This window comes from Nematolebias whitei, chromosome 23 (genome assembly GCF_014905685.2).
Source record: "Nematolebias whitei isolate Nwh7 chromosome 23, NemWhi1, whole genome shotgun sequence".
Lineage (NCBI taxonomy): Eukaryota > Metazoa > Chordata > Actinopteri > Cyprinodontiformes > Rivulidae > Nematolebias > Nematolebias whitei.
This window is the reverse complement of record NC_056520.1, coordinates 18911204-18926307: the sequence shown is the minus strand read 5'-3', so window position 1 is coordinate 18926307 and position 15104 is coordinate 18911204. Positions and strand designations below refer to the sequence as shown.

General features: G+C 38.7%; 1 protein-coding gene across 1 annotated transcript in view; it reads left to right on the top strand.

The window, feature by feature from the left end:
• Positions 1-15104, top strand: part of vegfc (vascular endothelial growth factor c) — a 37588-nt gene that overhangs the window by 17937 nt on the left and 4547 nt on the right. Inside the window, exons 4-7 of the mRNA XM_037696596.1 lie at positions 5412-5542; positions 5637-5740; positions 8097-8231; positions 10989-11190. Coding sequence (XP_037552524.1) covers positions 5412-5542; positions 5637-5740; positions 8097-8231; positions 10989-11190 — 572 coding nt within the window. The remainder of the gene's footprint in view (positions 1-5411; positions 5543-5636; positions 5741-8096; positions 8232-10988; positions 11191-15104) is intronic.

Below are 15104 nucleotides of genomic sequence, written 5' to 3'. Positions count from 1 at the left end.
CAGCATAGTCCTATTAGCAGAGTGGTTCTGTTAGCAGCATAGTCCTACTAGCAGAGTGGTTCTGTTGGCAGTGAGTTTCTCTTAGCAACATGGTCCCGTTAGCAGTGTGGTTCTGTTATGCCCCTTTTCCACTGTCACAGAGCGGATCAGATCAGTTCGGGTTGGTTCAGATCGGTTCGGGTCTGTTGTGTTTCCATGTACATTTCTGGACCAGCTCTGTAGGCGGGGACTAGAATCCAACTCGTCTTACCACCTGGTGGCGGTAGTGCTCCCTTAAGCTACTTACTAGCCACCACTAAACGTATTAGAAGAAGAACACCCTGAAGGTTTTGTCACACGATGTTGTGGAAAAGATGTCTTGCTCTAATGGAGTACCTCATGAGCTGTAACTTATAAACCTGATTCATAATCCTACCTTACTGCCTTCCCTGCTGCTTTAAACCCATGTGTTTTTCATTTTAGTATAGATTTTTACAATAAAGATGTATTAAAAATATCTTCACTTTTATTATTTGCAGATATGCACAAGGTTCATGTTAAAATTGCAAAACATCACACTGTGCTGTAATCTTTGAAACTGCTTTTACAATAAGATACAGACTTGAAAACAATTAGATTAAATTTTGTCCTTGAATTTTAAAGATTTGTCTTTCATTAAATTAAAACATACATTTATTACTTATTAATCTAAAAAAGTTAAGTCTGGTCCTCTGGACATTCAAAAACAAAACTAACAAAAAACATTTAGTTTATTTATTATGAACTGTATTGTTTGTTTTGTGAATGTCCAGAGGACCAGACTTAACTTTTTAGATTTTTCTACCTGGATTATTGAGCAGCATCAGGATATTAATTAATAAATAGTCAGTTGGTCTGTGAACACCATGGGGTCCTAGAAGAGTTGAAGAGGAGGCTGTTGATGTCTGTGCCTCCCTGGTGAAGATGCTGCTCCCACAACCCTGAAGCAGAAGAGGATGGATGGATGGATGGATGGACGGGTGGCGAAGGAGGAGACCATCAAACACAGCAGGAGTGGTCAGTTCAGGTGAACTCCTGCCTGTTGGCTTCAGATCAGCTGTTCAAATCTCTGCAGGTTCAAATAAAAGGTGCACCAGGACTTTCAGCTGAATCTCTCAGGCCACAGTTGTACGGACGATAAACGATAACTGCTAAAAGATAACTGATGACTGATAATTGATAACTGTCCTTTCTGAATTTTTGACTGTTTTTGTGTCACTTCATCCTAGAACCAAAAAATTATAACATAATAACAGTTGAGCAGATACTAGTAATCTTTTCTTAGGATCCATTAAAGATCAAATGCAATTGGAAATTCTTCTCAATTCCAGTATGAATTTAAACAAACACTATATGAACTTAACATTGTAAAATTTGTTTAGGAAATTTAATGTTCAAGGACACCACTTAAGAAAAAAATTTTTTAATAGGAAAAGTAAGAAGTGAAAAATGTACAAAAATAAAAACTACTGCGTCCAACTAATGATTGTGTCTGTCCCTCGTCTCACGGGCTTCATCCAGAAGAAGACACAAGTGTTGTTCCTGCTGTGTCCGGTTCAGTTCTTCATGTTCATTCAGTGATGGAATAAGACTTTTCTTTACTGGACTCTTTTCTCTTTCTCTTCACTAGAAAGAAGAAACAGGTGGTTAATTCAAGCTACATACTGTTTTTGAATAAATGCATGAAACAAAGAAAGGTGCTGCTAACAGCTATAATAGATATATTAATAATTATAAACTGATCAAATAAGAAAATGAAAAATAAATTGATTTAAAAATAATGAAAATGATAATAATGGATATATGAATCAGAAAGTATTATACAGATGCAGATATTCTTTGTCATTCGCACCACATGTGGTCCATGTGGCGGATCAAAATTATGTTCACAGGGTCCCAGTTACATCCAACAATAAAATATAAAAGAAAAACAGTAATAAGATCTAAAGATATGAACTAATAAAAACATCAACTAAAAATATAAGCTCTAATAGCATAAAAACATTAAACACAATACGCAGAACAGCAGCACGGACATGAGTCTGTGTGAACAGACGAGCACGAATGCACACAGCAACATGAAACAGATCAGCAGCAACATGAAACTGATCAGCAGCAACATGATGTGATTCTTCACAGTGTTATATATTCATGAGGCTGCACAAACTCAAGTTCATGTTGCTGTTTGACGTATTGTTTTGATTGTTTACTGCTATTAGTGCTTAGTGTTTTATTAGTAGATGTTTTTTAGTTGATATTTTTCTTAGTTCATATCTTAGATCTTATTACTGTTTTTATTTTACGTTTTGTTGTCTGTAACTGGGACCCTGTGTACATAATTTCATCCCAATTCAGTATTTATTCAACATTTTAGTTTTTTACTTTAAAAATAAAATAAATCAAGTCCTTATCGGCACAAATAAAGTGATGTGGAACATGTTGCATCTTACCGAGCACAGAAGCTGCAGCGTTGTGCTGCTCTGTGAGGTGCAGCTGGGCTGTGATGGAGACCTGTCAGGTGCAGACTCCTCTGATGGAGCAGGAGCAGGAGCCGGGAGGCTTGGAGGGTTTAATGTGGAGTTTAGAGATGAACCATCACGCGCTGAAAGACGTTCTGGATAAAATACAGTGAGAAACGGGACCGGAGGACAGTTAGCATTTATGCAAATTAGCTTAGCATCGTAGCACCGACGTTGTACTATTATGGCGTCAGCCTCTTTTGTTAATTAAAAATATGTTCAGAACCGATGGGATGAGTAATTTAAAATATGTTTAAAGTTAGAAAACACTCACCATCTTCTATAAATGGTTCAAGTAGAGCAGTAGTCGTGTCCAAACCACCCTCCAATCCTCCATCTAGCTCGCTTTGACTTTTTTCGTCGGCCACCAAGCACAACAACACCTGCACTTCTGCATTTGACCACGGCTTTGATATTATTGTTGTTGTATAGCTTCAAAATACTAAAAGATACGCTCCTCATGTTATCGCTAATGGCAAGCGGTAGAGAAAAAAAATGGTGGATCGGGTTGTTTGGAAAGACTCCACAGACTCCTCCCCCCGACCAATCAGTGACCGACAGTGTTTCTGACGTCACGGCGCGGCTCGCTCGGAACCCTTGAGAAGCCGGGCCAGAATTTAGCGAGACGAGCCGGTTTCTGGAACAGTGGAAATACCTCCAACGCGCTTCAACCCGGAAATATCCGACCCGCGCCGTGACAGTGGAAAAGGGGCATAAGTGGTATAACAAGTGTATAGAAATACACAGCAAACTCCATTGTGTTATTATTTATGTAACAAAAATGACATTGAAATGGAAACTTTCTGTGTGAAAAACTAAACCAAATCCTTTCTGCCTCAAGGTTATTTAAGAAGGAAAGTAGCAGCCAGATGCTGCTGATCAAACCTATTGATCATCTTCTTTGTGAGCACTCTTAGAAAAGCAGGAGCTATTTCATTTTGCTGCACTGAAGCATAGAAATGTGTGTTCAAACTATGCCAAGATGGAAAGACATCAGCAATGATCTTAAGTGTTTCCCCTACTGTTATCCAAGGAGGGCGCCCCGACCTGTAAACAGAACCAAGCGCAAATAAATCTTTGCAAACCTCAATGAGTACAAGCAAAATGGGAGAGAAGAGTGGACCAAACTTCATCCACAACAATACAAGTAACTGATAAGTCACAGAGTACAACTACTTTAGGTTCATGGAGCTAAAGTTGGTTCTACAAGACGTAAAATCAAGTGGTGGACTTAGATTTTCCACAAAGATTTTCCATTTTTTTCTTTCTTTTTCATGTTGAATCATTAATGACCTGGTGGAATGTGTTGAGTATTTTCATTCACTTGAGGTTAGATTAGAATAATCTTAGTAAAAGATCAGATCGTTTTTATTATGCCCTAATATGAAAAACTCTAAAACTGACAGAGGGTGGACTTTCTTTTTCCCATGACTGTATCTGTTACATGAATGTGCTCGTGATTTTCGGCTCTAACGCATCAAGCTGCATCTGAGAGCTGAAACCAATTTGCCCAATTATGTCACTAGCTCAAGTGTAGCACAATACACCCCTCTCCAGTGGGAATAGACTGCAACTGGACGTCCAGACAATACAGTACACACAGTCACGCTCAGTTACACAATCTCTCACCAGTTACAGACACACACACATAAAAAGTGTTTTTTGTAAGAGTAGCAAAAGAGGAAAAAATATCAAAGTTCATGCTCAATAATCCAGGTAGAAAACCCAACAGAGTTCAGTGAGGTCATCTTGACGGTTTCTCTTTTAGTTGAGACGTTTCATCCTTTGTCCAAAGGACTTCATTAATCCGAGGAGCCATACACAAACAAACTCAGCCCCATAAGCAGCACACTCACATAGTGGACCAACCAGTTTGCTGGTGAGAAGATGATTTCTGTTTTTTTGTTGAGACGTTTCATCCTTCATCCAAAGGACTTCATCAGTCCGAGGAGCCACAACCAACAGTCTGACAAGCATCACACTCACATAGTGGACCACCCAGTTTGATGGGATAAGATGATTTCTGTTTTTTGATGGGACGTTTTGTTCTTCATCCAAGGAACTTCATCAATCCGAGGAGCCACAACCATCTGAAGCTCACAAGAAGCACACTCACATAATGGACCAACCAGTTTGCTGGTGATAAGATGATTTCTGTTTTTTGTTGAGACATTTCGTCCTTCTTCCAAAGGCCTTCATCAGTCCAAGGAGCCACAACAAACTGAGTCTCACAAGCAGCACACTCACATTGTGGACCAACCAGTTTGCTAGTGATAAGATGGTTTCTGTTTTTTGTTGAGACGTTTCGCCCTTCAAATTCAATTCAATAATACTTTATTAATTCCAAAGGGAAATTATTTGTTGTTGCAACTCGTTATCCTCATTTCATTAAGTTATTTTCTTTTTTTTTTCTGGAGACGTTTTGTCCCTCATCCAAAGGACTTCATCAATCCGAGGATCCACAACAAACTGTCTCCAAGCAGCACATTCACATAGTGGACCAACCAGATTGCTGGTGATAAGATGGTTTCAGCGGCACGCCCTCTCCCCCGTCGACTCCTCTGAGGCAGCCATAGCCAAAGTGGTTCAAAACATCAAAGTTCATGCTCAATAATTCCAGGTAGAAAATCCAGCAAAGTTCAGTCAGGTCATCTGGATGTTTTTTTCTTTTCTTTTTTTTTTTCTGGAGACGTTTTGTCCTTCATCTAAAGGACTTCAGTTTGTTGTGGCTCTTCGGACTGCTGAATTCTTTTGGATGAAGGATGAAACACCTCAACAAAAAAAAAAGAACCCATCCAGATGACCTGACTGAACTTTGTTGGAAAAAAAAAAGTTTTCTAACACATAACTAACCTTTATTTTCCTCGCTGTCAGCTGATGGAACTGTCTCCGCCCAGGATGGATCGCACAGTCGTCATGGTTACGTTCATCAACCACACTTCGTGCGAATGCCTCTCCAAGCGGCCGCTTCACTCCATCATAAGGCGAGCCGCGGCAGATCACCTGTGAGTAAAAGCGAGGGAAGGTGTGACTGTTTCCAGCATACCAGAACACCCCCGTCTCTGTTCGTGACGAGAACGTCTGTGTATGTGTGTGCAGGTGTTCCCCCCCTGAACTCCCCTGTGCCTCGGGGTCTTTATGGGATCCAGTGAACTGCGTGTGCGTCTCTGCAGACACCATCAACTACTCTCAGAGAGAAACAGGTGAGCGTGGAGAAGTTCTGCTGATCAGATCAGTCAGGATCTACGCTGATATGGTAGCTGTTTTCTGTCTTGGCTGTGGTTCGGTCCATCTAATCATTTCAAAAGCAGAATGGCTCAAGCAAAAACCTTTCAACATTGTACGAGTTACAGAGTTTAGTAGCCTGAGGGGGAAAGTTCTCCAAAGTTTAGTTGCTTGCGCAGTCCGTTTCAACATGCGGTCTTACAGCAGACTTGTTTTGTAATAAAAACAGGGAAAAGTATTGGAGCTGAAGAGGTTAGAGTCTCTACAACCAGAACATTTCTGATCTTACAGACATTTTAGGCATTTTAATTTATGTTAAAGGCTAATGAGAAACTAGCAGGGGAACTGGTATGTAGAAAAAGAAATGGGGAAAAAAATCCCAAGGGAGTCCAGTGGTCAAAATAAGAAAAGTCCACGTTTAATAATAATAGTGTGAATGTTCATGAAGCATTCACACTATTGTGATCCATTTTTCTTCCGTATGCTTTTCAGCGCGATTCTCGTCCCACAGTTTTCAAGCTACTTCAACAGATCATGTATCAAAACGTTCAGCTCTTTCAGGACAATCCTGCTATGACTTTTGGTGGAGCAACTTTAGCCTTTTGAAATCTTTAGCCTTTTCTGTCAGTTTTTTTTTCTCATAGAAAATTAATTGAGCTCATTTTACATCCTTCAAATCTTTAGATCTGTTTACAAACTTTTACTGCTCCTTTCACATTTTGTTCTGGTTCAGCTTCTTTCTGCAAATTTAAACTTTTTTTCAGCTACTTTCAGCTGTTTTTGTGCTCCTTTCAGGTTCTTTCTGCTAACTACATTTTTGTGCGTCTTCTAGCTTCTTGATGCTAATTTCAGTTTGTTATGCTCTTTTCAGCTAATTACTGCAAGTTTCAGCTTTTTATACTATGCTACTATTTAGCTGTTTTTATGCTAATTTAAGCTTTTTCAGTTATTTCCACATTTTTTGCACTCGTTTAATCTTTTTTCAGCCTAAATTAGCAAAAATTTGAGCTTTTCACTTCCTTCTGGTGATTTCAGCATCTTTCTGCTTTTTAGCTACTTTAAAGCTGTTTTTGTTGTTTCTAATTTCAAAATTTTTCAGATATTTTCTCCTTTTTTTGTGCTAATTTCTGCTTCTTTCAGCAAACATGTTCTTTCTGCTTACTTAAGATAAGATAGAACTTATGCTTGTTCTACATTTTCAGCTACCTTTTTAGAAAATTTTTTGCTAATTTCAGATTAATTTAAATTCAAGTTTTTGTGCTATTTTCTGCTACTTTCAGCTTAATTAAATCATTTCTGCTAATTTCAGCTTGTTATGCTCCTTTCAGCCTTTTTCAGCTAGTTTCAGCTTCGTCTGCTATTTCAGCTACTGTTTTTATGCAAATTTTAGCTTTTTCAGCCAATTCCAGACTTGATTAGCTCATTTTAGCTCTTTCCACTTCCTTCTCGTATGTTAAGCTTCTTTCTGCCTATTCAGCTACTTTTTTAGATGTTTTATTTTTTGTTGTTGTTGCCAATTTTAGCTTTTTTAGCAGATTTCCTCATTTTTGTGCTAATTTCTGCTTATTTAAACATAATTCATCAAATATGCGTTCTTTCTGGTTTCTTCTGCTAATTTAGGCTTGTTCTTTCATTTCAGCTACATTTCAGCATGTTTTTTTTTTTAGCTAATTTCAGCTGTTTTCAGCAATAGGCATTCACATTGCATTTTCATGGGAAATGCATTTTCTCTAGTTTATTTGTATAATTTATTTTCCAAATTAAAGAAACTTATTGTTTGAGTTTTAGGATTCTTGTTACATTTTTTTTTTCCTAAACTTTTGTTTTTCTTTTTCATGTTCCCTCACATATTCACATACATACAACATACATTTTTAGGGTTTTTTTAGAGCTCTGCTTAAAACTAAAAATTTAACAAGTAAACTTGGTTAAATAAATATAAACAGTGTAGCGTTATATTCTTTGGATTCACCACAGATTTGTGACAAGCTCAGCAGACGATTAAGAAAATACCAGCTTTTACAACTTTAAGCACAGTAGATTTAGCCGTTTGCTTTACTGGCATCTATAAACAATAGTTAGCTCTGAGGATTTCAGTCAAATGAAGACTAGCAAGTAGAAGTTTCATGAAGTTCATCACCATGCTAACACCACTGGTTAGCAGCAACCCCATGTTCATAAGTAGTTTTTGGAAAGGAAATCTGAGAAGTCTATCATTTAACATTAAACATTATGGTCTTTAGAAGTGATCGTTTGTGAACTGTGAAAATCTTACAGCTAAAGAAAAATAAACAGCTAAATGCGGTTTTGCTTTACCTGTTATCTGTCTTCCAGAGGCTCTGGATTCAGGTCTGCTTGCTCTGTGTGGGCCCAACAGGGTTCTGGAGGAATCCACCTGTGAGTGTGTCTGCCAAAACGGTCTCACAGAAGCCAGCTGTGATCCAGGCTGGAAACTGGACCAAAAGAGCTGTAAGGACAGTTTCAGTTACGGTACAAACTATCAAACATATTGTTTTACTAAACGCAAGCAAACCAATTCAAAAAAGTAAAAGTGGTGCGGGTAAAATCATTTTCAGTCAACACGAGCATGTGAGCCCAACGTGTGTAATAAATGGGCTGATAGACATCATGCAGTTCCATTTAGGATATTTATTTTCAGTGAGGGTTTATTGCTATAAGTCAGACATGGGCAACTTAAGGCCCGAGGGCCAAAAGTGGCCCTTGGACAATCTCCATCAGGCCCCCAATATCCTTAGTTTAAAAACAAAACAAAGCAAATTTTAGTTAAAAAATTTTTTTAAAGATTGATAAAAAATAAAAAAAAACAGCAATTTATCAATGAGATTTAAGGAAATTTAAATTGAACATCTTACACAAAACTTTTTTTTAAAACGTTTTTAAGTCATTGGGATTACATAACTAGACTGAATCTTAAAGACTTAGGAACGCAAACATATAAGTTTGTTTTGCATTTTTCCACTAACATATATAACATGTTAAGCTAACGTGTATAACATGTCGAGCTAACGTGTATAACACGTTAAGCTAATGTGTACAACACGTTAAGCTAATGTGTATAACATGTTAAGGTAATGTGTACAACACGTTAAGCTAATGTGTATAACATGTTAAGCTAATGTGTATAACATGTTAAGCTAATGTGTACAACATGTTAAGCTAATGTGTACAACACGTTAAGCTAATGTGTACAACATGTTAAGCTAATGTGTATAACATGTTAAGCTAATGTGTACAACATGTTAAGCTAATGTGTACAACACGTTAAGCTAATGTGTACAACACGTTAAGCTAATGTGTACAACATGTTAAGCTAATGTGTACAACATGTTAAGCTAATGTGTACAACATGTTAAGCTAATGAGTATAACATGTTAAGCTAATGTGTATAACATTTTAAGCTAATGTGTACAACATGTTAAGCTAATGTGTATAACATGTGCGCGGCCGTGTCTCTTCCCCCCCCACCCTCTAAAACTGTTGGTATAAACAGCGCGCTGTGCAGCTCAGGACATGTTTCTGTCACCAAAATGACGGATGAGATGAGTGTCCCGCCATGGCAAGTTATCTAGGGGAAACACTGCAACATGTATAACATGTTAAGCTAATATCCTGATGCATGCTCAATAATCCAGGTAGAAAAATCCAAAAAAGTTCAATCTGGTCCTCTGGATATGTCCAGAGGACCAGATTGAACTTTTTTGGATGTTAAGCTAATGTGCATAACATATTGTCACAAGACCCAGTTTACAGAATATGCCTTATATTCCTAAAAGATAGGGAAAATACATGTTTTGTAAATCATGCTAACTATGCTACAATAAGAAAAAACCTAAAAAAAAAAGAGTCTTCTAGATTATCTGTCAAAAAGAACATTTGTTTTCCAATTCTTTATGTGGCCCTTTGATTGCTTTAAACACCTTGATGTGGCCCTTTGGGAAAAAAAACATGTTGCCCACCTCTGCTATAGGTGCTACATAGCCCTACAGATGTTCCTCTGCCCCTTTTTTAATTATTCTTATTTTAATCAGTTTACATTTCTTTATTTCTTTACTTTTACTGAAGAAGGTAGGAACCATATGAATTTACCACTGAATTCTAGAAAAAAAAGCCAATTTTTTTACCATTGAATCAGCATGCGAGTAGTAAAAATTGGGTCTGTGTGGAAATGTGGTCCCTAATCATCAGCCTTTTTATTGTCTTCATTAATTTTACAAGTTGTAAACATGGCTTTCAGGCTTTGGTTTAATTGAGTCTTGCTTACTACTCCAAGGGGGTGTCAATCTAAAGCCTGATCAAGAGAAAAATGAAAACAGACAACAGGAACTTTGGAAAGTTAGAGTTGTACATACAAGTAGAAACATGACTATGAGCACGAACCATTAGGCACTGCACAGACAAATGGATCATCTAATTAAATCTGATTTTAATTTCCACAGATCTCCACAGAACCCCACAAGGGATGTGTGGTTACAAACAATCTCTTACATGTTGTAGTCAGCTCTTGGAATGGCTTAGTTTGGAGTTAATGTCTGATCAGACAGAAGAGCTAAAGGCTAGTTTAGATGTACCAAAGCGGATCGCTGCAGTCTTAAACAAGTCCACTTACAAAAAGGTCATAGCAGTTGATGTGAAAATGATTTTCAAAACCTTTTATTGCTGTCAGTTCTGCATTACACATTATAAGTGCTACCACTAGCTGCTGCTGTGATGTTATAAAACAGTGTTTGAATAAAAGGCTTTTTTTTTTTTTTTTTAGATCAGAGCTATTTTTTTAAGTTGTAAGCAATCCACTCTGATCTTGGCTATTAGACTAGCTGTGAGACTGTCAATCTCCAAACTGAGGCTGTTCAAAGAGCTTAACAACAGGTAAGATCTTTGATGATAACATTCACACATAACTGGACTTCAAAAGATCGATTCAATTCAGTTTATTTATATGGCGCCAAACAGACAAATATAACTGTGTATCATCAGCATAACAATGAAAATTTATCCCATCCCAATAACTTTACATAATGGAAGCATATATCATGTAAAGAGTATAGGTCCAAGCAATGAACCCTGCGGAACTCCATTACTAACTTTGGTGTATGAAGATTCATTATTTACATTTACAAATTGGAATCTATCCAATAAATATGATTTAAACCAATTTAGATCTGATCTCTTCTTCTTTCCTACCTCTGATGATGACCCTTTTCTCAGGCGAGTGCCAGTGTGAAGGTCAAGGCGAGGGGAAGTCGTGTCCCACTGGCCAGCGGTGGGACGATGAGCTGTGCGGTTGTGTGTGCGCAGTCGAATGTCCAAGAAGTCAGCCCCTGAACCCTGACACATGCCTGTGTCAGTGCAGGGAGAGTCCACAGACCTGTCTGCGGCAGGGCAAAAGGTTCAACACAAACACCTGCAGGTGAGGAAATGAGTTGGTTCCAGTCGATGCTTAGCGCTTTTACCGTCATCAAAAACAGGGCCTCACAATTAAAAGTGTAATAAATAACTTCTGTCATGTAAATTCTCAGTATGAATACTGACTGCCACATGTGGTTAAAACACCTTACGAAAACTAACAGAGCATAAAATATTATTAGGGATGCACGGTATTGGATTTTTGGCCGATATCCGAAATGCCAATATTAAAATTTATTTGGCTGACAACCAATAGGGCAGCACGGTGGCGCAACTGGTAGAGCTGCTGCCTCTCAGCGAACAGGTTCCTGGTTCAAACCCCAGTCCAGGGGCCTTCTGGGTGGAGTTTGCATGTTCTCTCCGTGCATGCGTGGGTTTTCTCCGGGTACTCCGGTTTCCTCCCACAGACCAAAAACATGCATGTTAGGCTGATTGGTAACTCTAAATTGTCCCTAGGTGTGAGTGAGAGAGTGAATGGTTGTTTGTCTCGTTTGTCTCTATGTGTCCCTGTGATGGACTTGCGACCCATCCAGGGTGTACCCCGCCCCTCGCACAGTGATTGCTGGACATGGGCACCAGCGACCCCCGTGACCCAAAATGGAATAAACGGGTAAAGATAATGGATGGATGGATGGATGACAACCGATACCAATATCAATATTTTTTTCCCTTAGACCTACTTACAGAGACTACATAGCTTTCGCTGCTGTGGAATTAAAATACTACATTATTCTGCGTGGTCTTTGTCAATTTGGCCTTCAAAACAAATGCATATAAAAAGGGGACTGAAAATGATGTAACACTTCAACTTGGATTATGTTTAATGCCAAATTTATTCTCTCTAACACAATGACAACACTCGAACAGTGCAAATTCGTTAATTTTCACAAGCGACAAGTGAAACGTGCATACGTAGTAGTGCATTAATAGAGACTTGACAGTTTCTTTAATTAAAAATTTACTTAAAAGCCTTTTATATATGCAAGTTATTTTGACGGAATGGCCAATATTTAACTTTATCGCTAATATTGGCTGATACAGATACCATGGCGATAATATTGTGCATCCCTAAACATTATGGTTGCAAAGGAGGTGATGTTTGGAGTTAAGCCCCCAGTATACTTCCGCGTACGTCCATATGCAGAGGTACGCACGTACGTACGCGGAGGTACGAGCGTATCCCCCAGGGCATGTCCGTGAAAAGCTCAATTTTTACGACCGCATACGCGTACGCGGTGTCGCACAATAAACTGCCCAGCGACGGACTGTTTTGTATGAGACACCAATGTATTAAATTCCCCTTCTTCATCCCTGATCTGGCCTTTTCTTTTGCTGAAGGAATGAAGGAATTTGTCACGAGCGAATTAAACTCAGGTCCAGCGTGGCTGCGGGAGGGTCTGGAGATTTCCTGGTGGGCTGGTTTGATGTGTGGGCTGCAGAGCCAGCGCTCCCTGTTTTTAATTTTGTTTTTTTTTTAGATCTTTTTATTAACAACATACAAACACAGAACACCGCTGTGGCTGAGGCTGCCAGCGCTCGCTTTTTTTTTTTCTTTCTTTTTTCCGACCCGTCAATCAATCCAGTAGGCGTGTCAGCAAATGACCAATCAGCGACCTCAATTTGTCCCGAAGGTAAACGCCCCTTGTCTGTGAAGCTGCTCTGCAGCTGCTCAGGGTGTACGCTCGAGTACGAAGTCTGAACCCTCTGCGTACAGTACGTAGGCGTGAACGGACGTACGCGGGAGTATACTGCGGGCTTTAGAGGGTGAACTGTGGAGAAGGAAGGCTGCGATTAACACACTTAAATTCTAAATATGCAAGAAAACTCAACTGTGTAATTAAATTCGATAATAGTTCGATAATTACAGTAACTTTAAATTTGTCTAATTTTATTCAATTAAAAAAAAAATGCTCTAAAGCACAAATGCTCTCACTTTGCTTCTGGGCATCAAGCGTTAACTTAATTAATGGATTATGCTGGAAGAACTTCTGTCTGTTTCAAATGACTAGTGGGCCATTAGCAGGGGTCATTACAAAGCCTCAACCCATTAACTTTGGGATGGAGGAGGACAGAGAGTCAGAGCTCTTGGAGAAACAACTAAGGACACGTCAAACATTCTACATAGAAAAAAAAAAAACGATTTCCTTCTCTTTTTTTATCCACTTTTTTTCTTTGTGACCTTTTATGGCCATCGTTAACATTTGCACGAGTTTCGCATGCATGCCACAGTTCCCACAGCCTGCGCGCACAGGATCAACCTTCCTCTGACCCGAGAGGCCTATGGAGAGACAAACAGGGAGACTGGGTGAACTTGATGCCACTAAGACAAGAGGACAGCTAGGGGACACATGGAGTGACAGGCACTATGAAAACACATCAGCGGACTTGAGTTTTGATGCGACGGATTTATACTTGTAGTCTTACATGTGGGAAAATCTTGAATATACAGTTAAGTGACCTTTGCTGGTAGTTCACTAAACATTCTCAGCTTACTAAAACAAAACAAAAAAAGGATATTTACTCAAACTGAACTGTATAGTTTGTTTTTTCTCTTGAAACTGAAGTCACAACCTATTTAGCTTTAAAACTAAATAGAAAGCAAGTCATTTGATAAAGTATACTGGCATGTAAATAAACATTTCTGCTGTAAATAAAGCCATTACATTATTCTTTATCATAAAAAACTATCACGATTTGCTGGTATTTAACTGAATCTAAACAAACTGTTAAAATGTTGCGTCACAGACCGTCACTCAATTTAGGATTTGAGCTTTAAGGTTAACAGCCAATTGTAATTATATACATTTAACCCTAAATCTAAGGTCTTTTTTTTCCCATTCATTCAACCTTTATTTTTATTTTATATTTGACTTCCTGTTAAAATTGAGTTTACCAAGTTCTCTAGACCTCAACTTCCCCACAGCTCATATTAACTTCCATCTGAACACATAAACAGTAAATATTGCAACCCAAGTACTATTTCAATGCTACTTGGATAATTTGTGAGACAAATATTGCAAGAAAAATAAATCACAACATGATAAGGTAAAAGTTGCCAGTTGCATGGTTTGGGTACAGGAACAAGTTTTTTTTTTTTACTATGTTAACTTGCAAAATCTGTTTATTTATTACCAGTGCACACAAAATAAGTCCAAAATTACTTTAAGCTGCACTGTCCGAAGTACCAAATAACGATTAGCTTACACAAGCTAACTGCTAAGTGTATCTTTATGGCTAATTAACAAACAAAGCTTACATTTAATAACTTAACTAATAAATTGGAATATATTCTACACTAAAAACGCAGTAGAGTTGCTAAAACCGCCTTTACCTTAACTCGTTGTAACGACAGAAAAGTTTGAGCTAAGTTTATTAGCGTTTTGTCAACAGAGCTAAAATGCGAAACAGTAAACAGCTGCGCGTTCCATGTGCCCGGTGGTGTTGCCATGGTGACGTTAAAGCGCCAGGCACATTAAAAACCCTAAGCAAAAAGGTGCCCGGTGGTGTTGCCATGGCGACATTAAAGCGCCAGGCTCATTAAAAACCCTAAGCAAAAAGGTGCCCGGTGGTGTTGTCATGGCGACGTTAAAGAGCCAGACACATTAAAAACCCTAAGCAAAAAGGTGCCCAGTGGTGTTGCCATGGCGATGTTAAAGCGCCAGGCTCATTAAAAACCCTAAGCAAAAAGGTGCCTGGTGGTGTTGCCATGGTGACGTTAAAGCGCCAGACACATTAAAAACCCTAAGCAAAAAGGTGCCCAGTGGTGTTGCCATGGTGACGTTAAAGTGCCAGGCACATTTTTTTTTTTAATTAAAGCGCCAGGCTCATTAAAAACCCTAAGCAAAAAGGTGCCCGGTGGTGTTGCCATGGTGACGTTAAAGCGCCAGGCACATTAAAAACCCTAAGCAAAAAGGTGCC